At 38.8% G+C, this 13,996-nt stretch overlaps 1 protein-coding gene and 1 pseudogene across 1 annotated transcript; both read left to right on the top strand.

Moving 5' to 3' along the window:
• Positions 1–2,890: 2,890 nt before the first annotated feature.
• On the top strand, positions 2,891–4,504 carry LOC120006952 ((R,S)-reticuline 7-O-methyltransferase-like). The gene is made up of 3 exons (XM_038857078.1): positions 2,891–3,139; positions 3,248–3,846; positions 4,012–4,504. Exons 1-3 carry the CDS (start codon positions 2,971–2,973, stop codon positions 4,309–4,311), a joined length of 1,068 nt encoding a protein of 355 aa, XP_038713006.1. The 5' UTR covers positions 2,891–2,970; the 3' UTR covers positions 4,312–4,504.
• Positions 4,505–7,448: 2,944 nt separating this feature from the next.
• Positions 7,449–13,805, top strand: LOC120008032 (annotated as a pseudogene).
• The last annotated feature ends 191 nt before the right edge of the window (positions 13,806–13,996 follow it).

The following is a 13,996-nucleotide window of genomic DNA, read 5'->3' as shown; positions in this document are numbered from 1 at the left end:
TACATGCCCAAATCCTAATCCAGATTGGATTTCGGTTGTACTTAATTTACCGAACATGGATTGATTTAAGGTAAACCGGACAAAGAACTAATCCGGGTCAGGGTTTGGACAAGTAAAACGAACAATAACCTAATTCGGGTTAGGGTCTACACAAGTAAAACGAACAAGATGTCTTTGTTTGGACTAGAACATGGTTTAAACCGGACAAAAATTTTGTGTTTGGACCCGGATTTTGGACATAATTTATGTCCAAACTTGATTTAATCCGGTCGGACAAATTCAGTGATCTGAACTGGACATAATTTTGCCACCTACTTGATTTAATTCGGTTGGACAAATTCAGTGATCCGAATAGGATAGAGTCTTGCCACTCCAAGATAAATACAATATCACTAATAGTCTAGTGTGCCGTCAATGTGGCCTAGTAGTTGTTCCATAATTTGCTGTTAGTAATTTAAATAGCAAATGCCATATAAGTACCACTATGAAAACTTATGGACACATAGTTCCACTTGAAAATCTCTTTTCCACATAGGTGTCTCTTTTAAAAAATGAAAATTTTCATATTCTCATATTTGTCATTCTTCTTCAATAGTCATAAACGTAAGAATACTTAAATCTAAGAAATCAATCTCCCCTCCATTTTCACCACTACCACTACCACTACCACCTCCACCTCCACCTCCACCACTGTCACCGTCCACATCCACCACAGCCATCGTATATCTCCATCGTTGCTCCTCCACCACCATCACACATCCAACACCGTCGCACCTCCACCATCATCTTCTTCGTTTTCTTATTCTCCATCTTCTTATTTTTATTATTCTTATTTTTCATCTTCTTAGGTCTGAGATGTATTATGAGATATGAGATCATAATTTGAGATGTACAAAGTTCATATACGAAATTGTACAAATTTGAAACTATAACATATGTCTATGTTATAGTTTCAAACTGTAACATACGTCTATGTTACAATTTGAAACAATAACATTGCGCGAACAAAACAGACCAACTTTGGGTATTCCTTTCAGGTGGCCGTTTTGAATTAAATCTGGCTGCGCATTGTGCATCTCAGTGAGGGGAGTCTAATGGTGGCGGTGGTGTAGCGAACTGTCGTCGAAATCGTATGGATTTGAGACTTTCTTTCATGTTACAATTTATTGTTGTGCATCTTAGTGACGAGAGTCTAACGGTAACGGTGGTGGTGGTGTAGCGAACCATCATCGAAATCATATGGATTTGAGATTTTCTTTCATGTTACAATTTATTGTTGTACATCTCAGTGAGGGGAGTCTAACGGTGATGGTGGTGTAGCGAATCGTCGTCGAAATCGTATGGATTTGAGACTTTCTTTCATGTTACAATTTCAAACAATAATATGAACTGATATATTGCGAGGGTAGTGATGTAATTGGTATTTTTAGGAGTACTTATGTGTCCATGTATTTTAGGAGTGGACCTAGATGTCCAAAAGTCCTCTTAGGGGTACCAGCATGGAATTTCCCCTTAAATTTAAATGGGTCCATTTATTTTGGTAGCTGTAGAGTCTAATAGATATATGAGCCTATGACTATGAGTACATTTAGTCATTTACACGAAAACGAAACAACAGCTACCAGAAATTTGGTCACACATAATGACATAACATGCTCGTAAGTAATTTGTTCTTTTTGAAATTGAGTGGGATTCGAACCCTGGTCACTAAGGTGATACACACCATCCTTATCACTCCAACTAGTGACTCGGGTGTAATATGCTCGTAAGTAGAAATAATTAATATTAATAATAAATAAACTGTAACAGAAAGAAGGCCAAAATAATTTACAACCTAATATTAGGGGTGTCCACCAGGTGGTTAAACCCGGCCAGACTCAGTGATTATCGGGCTGATCCAAATGAATTCTTATCTGTCCGGGTCTGACTCGACCCGATCTTGCCTTAACGGGTCCGGGTCTCGGTTGCCTTCTTTTGGGATTTTCGAGTTATCGGGTCATCTGATAACTCCGTAATAAAATTGTTTTATTTAAAAAATATATTTTATGTGATTAATGTGGTACTTTTGTCTTATTTTCTTGCTTTTCTCTACTCGATTTGAAGTGGGTTTCATTTATTTTTTCTTTAATCTATGTTTTTTTACTTATATTTGTATGGCTTGGCTTCTATTGGGTGTGTTCCAAATTTCCAATTCCTCAATTTGTTGCATTTGATGACACGGGGAGGTGTTCTTGGGTTGATATGTTAGTTTTTGGTTGCAGGTTTTGTAGCTTCAATACAAAAACAAAGAGTAAAATAAGATAAATATGTATAGGAATATGGGCATGTTGCAAGAGGTTGGGTCTGTTAAGGATACCGGGTCACCCGGAACCCTACCCAAAAAATCCGATAACCCGGTGTTCCCTTAATAGGGTTTAATAGGGTTACTGGGCGGGTCACTCCATTGTCCAAAAACACCGGGTCAGGCCAAACCCGATCCGATAATCTGGAACCCGGTCTGGTGGACACCCCTACCTAATATCATAACATATATTATTTAAAGTAGGTAAATAATTTATTTATTTTTTGGTAACCAAGAACACTATACAAGTTTATTCTCCATACATCCTATATGGACCTAAACTCGATTGCGTTCATAAAAATTTCACGTCTGACAACATAATAAGTTAAGTCACAACCTAACGTGTACCCTTTTCTGGGTGTTAGACAAATTTCCCTAACTTCAACATGGGTGTTTGATATTTCGCGTGCTTGCGTCTTATCGGTATACATAGAAAATGAAGACGTACATTTTCTTATCATATATATTTGCTGCCCGCCCCTTTTTATGCCAATAGAGGTGAAGTGGGGGGAGTTCTTTAATTTAAATAACTTGTTCTACCTCACATATTATCTTATATAAGGAGATCAGCACACTGCTTTATATTTAACAAAGAAAGAGTACTCGAGAGAAATTAACAACATTAAACTATGGGATCAATCGAAGGAAGAGACACATTGCTGAGTGGCCAAGCTCAAGTGTGGAGACTCATGTATGCCTCTGCAGACGCCATGGCATTGAAGTGTGCTGTTGAGCTCGGAATACCTGACATAATACACTCCCATGGTCGCCCAATCTCCTTGTCCAAAATTGCTTCAGGTACTGTCAATACTAAAAATCTCACATCGATATGCATAATGCAGCTAAATGTTTTTCTCATAAGCAAATTACATCTCCTCTCACATTAACTTGTTTATCCTAATCTAGGTATCAATTCAAAAAATCTAAACCTGGACTATCTTGAGCGGGTGATGGGATATCTAGTCCGCAAAAGAGTTTTCTGCACAACTCATCAGCATCAGAAGTTGGAGACACAAACACAGACACTCTATGGATTGACCTCTATATCGAAATGGCTGGTACGAGACACCGATCTAAGCCTCAATAACATGGTGAAGATGCACACTCATCCATGGATTCTATCACCATGGTCTTGCATTGCTCAATGTGTAAGAGATGATGGGGTTGCTTTCACCAAGTATCATGGCGTTGAGATGTGGGATTTTGCTTCACAAAACCCTGAATTCAACAGCTTGTTCAATGATGCCATGGCTTGTACTTCCAAGATTGTTATGACGGCATTGCTTTCCAAATATAAAGGATTCGATTCAGTGAAAACATTAGTCGATGTGGGAGGAGGGATTGGGCAAGTCTTGTCCCAGATTGTCAAGGCGTATCCTCATATCAATGGCATCAATTTCGATCTGCCTCACGTTATTGAAACGGCACCTAATTATGTTGGGATTTCACATGTTGGAGGTAGCATGTTTGATGCCATACCTAATGCAGACGCAATTTTAATGAAGGTACGTAAACTACATGAAATTTGGTTCGGTTTCGTTTGGTTTAAACTCCCGATTTTAGAGGCATACATTAGCCCAAGCCCATAAATATAACTAATTGAGCTATTGTTTCGTGGTTATAAGCTCTACTAAACAAACACTAAGATATGTCATTTTAATTTCTTGTAGTGGATATTGCACGATTGGAAAGATGAAGAATGTGTGAAGATATTGAGAAACTGTGGAAAGGCATTGCCCAAGAAAACAGGGAAGCTGATCATAGTGGAGATTGTTGTGCAATCAGACGGGGATACCATATTTGGTGATATGGATTTAGTATTTGATATGGCAATGTTGGCAGGGCCGTCCGGTGGAAAAGAACGGACTGAGCTCGAATGGAAGGAGTTGCTGGAGGAAGGAGGCTTCCCTTGCTACAACATCATCAAAATTCCAGCTATGCTGTCTATCATCGAGGCCTATGCAGAGTGACTCTCTCATGATTTTCACTTCTATTGTTCTTCTGTATGTTTTTGTTATGCCCCTGTTTGATTCTGTTTTCCGACCAATTCTGAATAAAAAGCCCTAATGCTGGTGAATAAAATATGGGCTTCAACTTTGTTTTTGATTGGGCCGATGCTTGTCTAATGGGCCTAATTTCGACTAAATAAACGCAATTTGCTACTAAATTGAGCTTCCGATGGGATGTATTTTTAATTTGTCTCAAATTGCGTACAAACCCTTGATTGATGGGTACAAACCTAATTAATAGGCTGAAAGTTGCACACATTAAGGGCTATATAGTACACACATTAGTTATCGAGAATAACGCTATACAAATTTGGAGGTTCGATGCAGTCTTGAATTCAGGTTATATTTCTCACTTAATGACATACTAAGTTCGACAAAAACCCAACATGTGCCCCAAAGATATTATTACTTCTAATGGAAATAAAACTCATGAACTTCCTATTCCATACGGTTTGGCGACACAGAAATTCACCTACTAAGGTATCATCCATGTGTTTAGTGTATACACCTCTCATCAATGGTGAAAAAGTATGATTATCACACCTCATCCTTCAAACTTTCAAGCCAATCAAATTAAAAAGAATGATTAATGCCACATAATCATTCATTTCGAATATATTAAATTATTAATAATCTTTATGCAGAAAGTGAATCGGATTTATGCCCTCAAATTCTCGAAATAAAATAAAACTCGGACGAGTTAAGAATATCGAAATTAAAAGTAGTAATTTACTTCTCTCTCGAATAATTTTAATTTCTATCTCTTGTTTTTTTTTTCCTCTCTCTCGAATAATTTTAATTTTTATTTGTTGAAAATTATCAAAATATTAGGTATGGTGTTTAAATGAGAGGCTTATTAAAGTGATATTAGAGTAGGTATTCCCTAAAATAGTTTTTTTTTTTGGTTAAAATATATATAAAAAAGAAAACTATGTGCCTCATACTGGGTTACATGGTTGGATATCACGATGGGCCGGGGCCCATGGCATCCTAGACTGGAATCAATCTCCATGGACATGTAACACCAAAACGAACCAGCAGCTACCAAAAATTTGGTCACACTCACTCACACGACATGCTCATAAATAAAAATAATGAATATTACTAAAAAAAAACTGTACAAGAAAAATAAAAAGCCCAAAATATATTTACAACTTAATATCATAAAATATATTATTGTATATTGTTGCCTGCCCCTTTCTATGCTAATAGAGGTAAAGTGGGGGGACTTTGTTAGTTTAACTGACTTGTAGCGAGGGAATTGCCTCCTTCCTCCAGCAACTCCTTCCATTCAAGCTCGGTCCATTCTTTTCTGCCGGATGGCCTGGCCAACATTGCCATATCAACACTAAATCCACATCACCAGATATGTTATCCTTATCTGGTTGCACAATAATCTCCACTCTGATAAGCTTCCATGTTTTCTTCGACAATGCCTTTCCACAGTTCCTCAACTGGTTCGAACTCCCGACTTTAGAGATATACATCTGCCTAAAAATCCAGAGACGTAATCAACTGACATATTACTTCGTGGTTATAAGCTCCTAAACAGACCCTAAGTTATGTCTACTTTAATTTCTCACAGTGGATATTGCACGATTTGGAGAATATGTGAATATATTGAGAAATTGTGGAAAGGCATTGCTGAAGAAAATAGAGAAGCTGATGATAGTAGAGATTATTGTGCAATCAGACGGGATGACATATTTGGTGATTTGGATTTAGTGTTTGACGTGGCAACGTTGGCAAGGCCATCGGGCGGAAAAGAACGGACAGAGCTTGAATGGAAGGAGTTGCTTGAGGAAAGAGGCTTCTCTCACTACAAAATCATCAAAATTCCAGCTATGCTGTCTATCATCGAGACCTATGCAAAGTGACATTCTGACTGTTCTCATTAATTCACTTCTATTGTTCTTATGTGTTTTTCTTAGGGCCTGTTTGGATTTTATTTTGGGTCAGTATTAAATAAGAGGCCCTTCTATTGGTGAATAAATATGGGCTTCAACTTTGTTTTTCATTGGGTCGGTACTTGTCTAATGAGCCTAATTGCTACTAATATACGTAATTTGCTACAAAGCTTCTAAACGTTAAACCTTAAATCCTCAATACAACATTTGATTGATGGGTAAAAAAAACTGATTGACATATTGAAAGTTGAACATTCAATTGTAAATTATTTTGTGCACAAACCTAATTACGAATTTTTACAGATTTTTTTTTCTTTCTAGAGTAAAGATTATGATATTCATCGTATAAATTTGTTTATAACACCATTATTGGCTATATAGTATATACACCTCTATCATTTTAACCCAGAACCGACATCGTATTAATTTGCCCTTTGCACATCAGATATGATATTGACCTAACTCGTGCCACCAGACCCACGCGAGCACAAATTCTCTATCGCACGACATGATAAGTTGGGTTAAAACCCAACATATGATCACAAGAGTATTGCCGTTTTTGATTAAGATTTCTAATGACGTTGTTGCACCATTGCCCTTTTTGGCTAGTTACTTCATTTTGAGTGACAAAATTGGGTAAAATTCAATCACGTCAGTGTTAATGACGTGATTGAAGAAATACAACACTACTCACATCGTTTACACTGGCGTGAAGTGCTATATTGATAAATAATTGGAAGACAATCTTATACAGGTTTATAATGACACCAAGAGTGCTATATAGGTAAAAAAAAAAAAAAAAAAAAACTCCTGGAATCAATCTCAATGGAAACGAACCCAGCAGCTACAAAAAATTTGGTCCCACATGACATGACATGACATGCTCATAAATAAAAATAACTAATATCCTTCTTTGGGTTTGGGACAAATTTCCCCAACTTCAACTTGGGTGTTTCATCTATCGCGTGCTTGCGTCTCATCGGCATCCATAGAGAAATGAAGACGTACACTTTCTTATTATATATTGCTTGCCTGCCCTGCCCCTTTTTATGCCAATAGAGGTAAAGTGGGGGGAGTTCTTTAATTTAACCAACTTGTTCTACCTCACATATTATCTTATATAAGGAGATCAGCACATGCTTTATATTTAACAAAGAAAGAGTACTCGAGAGAAATTAACAACATTAAACTATGGGATCAATCGAAGGAGGAGACACATTGCTGAGTGGCCAAGCTCAAGTGTGGAGACTCATGTATGCCTCTGCAGACGCCATGGCATTGAAGTGTGCTGTTGAGCTCGGAATACCTGACATAATACACTCCCATGGTCGCCCAATCTCCTTGTCCAAAATTGCTTCAGGTACCGTCAATACTAAAAATCTCACATCGATATGCATAATGCAGCTAAATGTTTTTCTCATAAGCAAATTACATCTCCTCTCACATTAACTTGTTTATCCTAATTTAGGTATCAATTCAAAAAATCTAAACCTGGACTATCTTGAGCGGGTGATGGGATATCTAGTCCGAAAAAGAGTTTTCTGCACAACTCATCAGCATCAGAAGTTGGAGACACAAACACAGACACTCTATGGATTGACCTCTATATCGAAATGGCTGGTACGAGACACCGATCTAAGCCTCAATAACATGGTGAAGATGCACACTCATCCATAGATTCTATCACCATGGTCTTGCTTTGCTCAATGTGTAATAGATGATGGGGTTGCTTTCACCAAGTATCATGGCGTTGAGATGTGGGATTTTGCTTCACAAAACCCTGAATTCAACAGCTTGTTCAATGATGCCATGGCTTGTACTTCCAAGATTGTTATTGTTGAATCGTGGGGACATAAGAATAGAGAGAAGAATATGATAAAAGGCTTGTTTATTCTCATGAGATTATCTCTCATATATACTTACAATGATTTACATAGACTACCGTAATACTAGCTATACAAAATCAATCAATGATATGCCTTCCTAATTTATAGATCAATGATTTATACATTTACTATATAAGAAATATACAGCTCATGTCAACACTCCCCCTCAAGTTGGGGAATATATGTCAACCATACCCAACTTGTCGATTGAGCTGGCAAACATCCTTCCAGATACTGCCTTTGTGAGAATATAAGCCAATTGGTCCTCTGATTTAACAAATGGAAATCTTATAGTCTTGTTGTCGAGCTTCTCTTTAATAAAATGATGGTCGATCTCAATATGTTTAGTGCGATCATGTTGAATTAGATTGTGTGCAATCTCAATTGCAGCCTTATTATCACAATGCAAATCCATAGGTTCTGAATGCTCGATCCCAAGATCTTCCAATACACGCTTAACCCAAATTAGATCACACACTCCTTGTGCCATACCACGAAACTCCGCTTCAGCACTTGACCTTGATACTACTTTCTGTTTCTTACTTCTCCAAGTGACTAAGTTACCTCCCACAAACGTAAAATATCCTGAAGTAGATCTTCTAGTCATTTGATCATCTGCCCAATCAGCGTCCGTATAACCCATAATATTAAGATCAACCTCTGTATAGCCCGTGATGCTTAGATTACTTCCTTTAGTAAACAACAATCCTCTCCCAGGAGCAGATTTCAGATACTTTAAGATTCGGTACACAACATCCATGTGCTCTTCACTGGGATTACTCATAAACTGGCTTACTACACTAACTGCATAAGCTAGGTCCGGCCTTGTGTGTGCTAGGTAAATCAATTTTCCCACTAACCGCTGATATCGATCCTTATTTGTTGGAACTTGATATGGATATTCCCCAAGTCGATGGTTCATCTCAATGGGTGTTTCACTTGGTTTACAATCCAGCATCCCGGTTTCAGCAAGGAGATCTAACACGTACTTCCGTTGTGACAATGAAATTCCTTGCTTTGATCTCTTAACTTCTATTCCCAAAAAATACCTTAGCTGGCTGAGATCCTTCATTTCAAATTCTCCAGCAAGATATTTTTGTAACGCCTCTATTTCAACTTGATCATCACCTGTCACTACCATATCATCAACGTATACAATAAGTGCAGTCAACTTCCCTGCATTCCTTTTGATAAATAGAGTGTGATCCAAGTTACTTTGCTTATATCCAAACTCCTTCATTGATTTGGAAAATCTACCAAACCAAGCTCTGGGCGATTGTTTCAGTCCATACAATGATTTCTTCAGCTTGCAAACTTTATCTACATCCGAGACTCTGGGTTTTGTTCCTGGTGGCAAGTCCATGTACACCTTCTCTTCTAGGTTCCCATTAAGAAACGCATTCTTCACATCGTATTGTCTCAGTGGCCAATCAAGATTTACTGCCAATGATATCAAAATGCGAACCGTGTTCATCTTAGCCACTGGTGCAAACGTTTCTTGATAATCCACTCCATATTTCTGTGTATATCCCTTCGCTAATAATCTTGCTTAATACCTATCAATACTCCCATCTTCCTTGAGTTTCACCGTGTACACCCATTTACATCCAACTGTCTTCTTTCCTTGAGGTTTAGTTACAAGCTCCCAAGTTTCATTTTTCTGCAACGCCTCCATTTCTTCGTTCATTGCTTGTGTCCATCTTGGATCAGCTAGCGCATCCTACACACTATTAGGAATAGATACAGAAGATAATTGATTAACAGTAAATGCACCCGATTCTGAAAACCGATGGTTAGAAACGTAATTGCTGATTTGGTATTTGGCCTTAGCTTTAATATCTGGGTCATATTGTTTCTTAGGCAGTCCCTTATTTAGTCTATGTGGATACCTAGACTCTACGAGATCATGAGGTATAAGAGAGGGAATTACCTGAGAAGGAACATTCTGGGCTGATTCTATGGAGGATGGTGTTATGGGGGGCACAACTGTGTCATCTTGGGCTTCCATCTCAAGGTTCGTAGCTTCATTTTGTGCTTCTATATCAGAGTGCACAACTTCATTTCCAATATTAAGATCGACAACCTCAGAGTGACTCACTTGACCTTCCAGCTGCTCTTGGTCTTGTTCCCTATCGGTCGTGGTGTCACTTATCTCATGATGGAGCTGGTCCATTGGAGCATCGTCCTGCCTCATACTGTCTGAGTATTTCAACCTGTCTTCTAATGCTTCCAACTCTAGAAAATCATGGCATACATCTATACTCAGAGCGTTCTTCTCATGATCACCACTCTCCCCCTGAGAAGCATGTGTTGATAGAAGCTCAGGATAATACGGTTGGGATTCATGGAATGAGACATCCAAAGTGATGTACATGCGCTTAGCAAGAGGATCATAACAGCGGTATCCCTTTTGAAATTCGGCATAGCCCACAAAGACACACCGTTTGGCACACGGGTCAAGTTTACTTCGTTGGTATTTGTGGATATGGACGAATGTAGTACACCCAAAGATGCGAGGTTCCAAATTCGGTAAGACAGGAGCGTTGAGAAGAGAACAGAGCTTCTGTTGTGGAGTTTGTAAGTCAATTACGCGAGTTGGAGTCCGATTGATTAGATATGCAGCTGAGCGCACGGCTTCACCCTAGTAGGCTTGTGGCATATTGGTTCCGAATAGTGATGCACGGACCACTTCCATAATTTGACGATTCTTTCGTTCAGCGAGACCATTTTGACTGGGAGTATTAGGACATGAGGTTTGGTGGCGAATTCCATGGCGATGCAAAAATTGGCCAAGCAAGGCATTGAGGTATTCCCCTCCGTTGTCAGATTGAAGAACACGTATTTGCTTCTAATATTGAGTCGTGACCATGCCATGAAACTCTTGGAAAACGGCTTTGACATCACTCTTGTTTTTTATGAGAGATATCCACAGCATACGAGTACATTCATCAATAAATGTCACAAAATAACGGGCACTAGAAAATGAAGGAATCCGGGCTGGTCCCCAAACATCAGAGTGAACAACCATAAATGGATCAAAACTCTTATGAATACTTGGTGGATACGAAATACGATGATTTTTGGCCAATTCACAAATATTGCATTGAAAGTTAAAATCACGAATCTTTGAAAACAAATGTGGTTTCAATCTTTTAAGATAACCAAAAGATAAATGACCTAGCCAACGATGCCATAACCAGATGTTCTCTTTGTCCGAATCTGCATTGCTAGTAAGATGTGCAGTCCCCAACTTATGTGCTTCTCTAGCTGTTAAATCCAAGTAATACAGTTTGCCCCGTCTAACACCATAACCAAGAATTCACCGGGTCAGAATGTCCTGAAAAACACAAAATTGAGGCCAAAATGCTACAAAACAAAAGAGGGTTATAGTAATTTGACTAACTGACAGTAAATTGTGTGAGAGAGATGGGACCACAAGGACTGTATCAAAGGTAAGTGAATCAGACAATGAAATAGGTCCTTCACCAATGACTGGGGCATTAGCACCGTTAACAGTATAGATGCTTGGTTGAGATGAGGGCTGGATGGATTGGAGTTGTTTGGAATCGTTTGTCATATGATCAGATGCACCTGTATCAATAATCCATGTACTATTTAAATAGTGTTCAGAACATACGCAAGCCTTACCCTTGTTACCTGTTTGAGCAATATTTGCATTTGCACTTGGCTGTAAATTGTTCGGTTCACCAGTGACAATAGCAGCTTTACCGATTTGCTTCCTCGGCTTCTTCGTAAAGTCCCACCAGTCAGGATAGCCGATTATCTCATAGCAACGTTGTTTTGAGTGCCCAGATTCTCCACAATGGTTGCATATGAGATTGTTGGGTTTTCCTTGAGATTTACTGTGTTGTTGGGTTGCCCCAACAGATCCGGATGTTTGTCCTGATCGAGTTCGATTAGTGAACATCACCAAGTTGTCTGATGGTACTCACGGCTCGTCCATGGTGTGACGCTGATTGTAGTCTTTTTGAACATACGCATAACTTTTTTCAAGGTCAAGAGGTGGATCTTTCCTTAGTATTTCACTCCGAACTTGATTGAATTCATGATCTAAACCACTCAGAAAAATATGAACTATGAGTCTTGCCATCGCAGAGTGCAACCCGATGACACCCTCCACCGAGTTTGCTTGGGAGTTGGTTCTTTCGTCGATCTCCTGGAATATGGCTACGAGCTCGTTATAATACGCAGATAATGGCAGTTCGTTTTGTTTGGTAGAGAAGGATTGCCTATTCAGTTCGAACAGTCGCGTTTCATCGAAACCATCATAAAAGGTTTTTGCTACTGCCTCCCATATCTCCTTGGCTGCAGGAAGACGAATAAAACGCTGCATTAGGACAGGAGTGTTTTCAACACGATTGTTTTCGACAAGCCATGTTTCAAGCTTTAAGTCACCCATCTGAGGTTTCAACGTTGCTCTAGTAACATATCCCCATTTGTTACGAGCACCAATACGCATCTCCATAAGTTGAGACCAAAGAGAGTAGTTGGTCTCATCCAAGGTGATTCCAGTGGGGAACGGTGCATTCTCCTGGTGGACTTGTTGGATAATAACTTTCGATTTGTCTTCGGGTACAATGGATGTGTCCTCCATCGGTTTCGATTAAGCGATGGTAGTGTTGTGGGTTCGATGAATGGATATATTTGGCGGTGGTCGTCGGCCGGCTGGTATTTCAAGCCTGCTCCGATACCATGTTGAATCTTGGAGACATAAGAATAGAGAGAAGAATATGATAAAAGGCTTGTGTATTCTCATGAGATTATCTCTCATATATACTTACAATGATTTACATAGACTACCGTAATACTAGCTATACAAAATCAATCAATGATATGCCTTCCTAATTTATAGATCGATGATTTATACACTTACTATATAAGAAATATACAGCTCATGTCAACAGTTATGACAGCATTGCTTTCCAAATATAAAGGATTCGATTCAGTGAACACATTAGTCGATGTGGGAGGAGGGATTGGACAAGTCTTCTCCCAGATTGTCAAGGCGTATCCTCATATCAATGGCATCAATTTCGATCTGCCTCACGTTATTGAAACGGCACCTAATTATGTTGGGATTTCACATGTTGGAGGTAGCATGTTTGATGCCATACCTAATGCAGACGCAATTTTAATGAAGGTACGTAAACTACATGAAATTTGGTTTGGTTTCGTTTGGTTCAAACTCCCGATTTTAGAGGCATACATCAACCCAAGCCCATAAATATAACCAACTGAGCTATTGCTTCGTGGTTATAAGCTTTACTAAACAAACACTAAGATATGTTATTTTAATTTCTTGCGGTGGATATTGCACGATTGGAAAGATGAACAATGTGTGAAGATATTGAGAAACTATGGAAAGGCATTGCCTAAGAAAATAGGGAAGCTAATCATAGTGGAGATTGTTGAGCAACCAGATGGGGATAACATATTTGGTGATATGGATTTAGTATTTGATATGGCAATGTTGGCAGGGCCATCCGGCGGAAAAGAACGGACTAAGCTCGAATGGAAGGAGTTGCTGGAAGAAGGAGGCTTCCATCGCTACAAAATTATCAAAATTCCAGATATGCTGTCTATCATCGAGGCCTATGCAGAGTGACTCTCATGATTTTCACTTCTATTGTTCTTCTGTATGTTTTTGTTATGCCCCTGTTTGATTCTGTTTTCCGGCCAATTCTGAATAAGAGGTCCTAATGCTGGTGAATAAAAATATGGGCTTCAACTTTGTTTTTGATTGGCCCGATACTTGTCTAATGGGCCTAATTTCTACTAAATAAACGCAATTTGCTACTAAGTTGAGCTTCCTATAGGATTTATTTTTAATTT

Source organism: Tripterygium wilfordii, chromosome 10, assembly GCF_013401445.1.
Source record: "Tripterygium wilfordii isolate XIE 37 chromosome 10, ASM1340144v1, whole genome shotgun sequence".
NCBI lineage: Eukaryota > Viridiplantae > Streptophyta > Magnoliopsida > Celastrales > Celastraceae > Tripterygium > Tripterygium wilfordii.
This window is presented reverse-complemented; position numbering and strand designations above follow the sequence as displayed.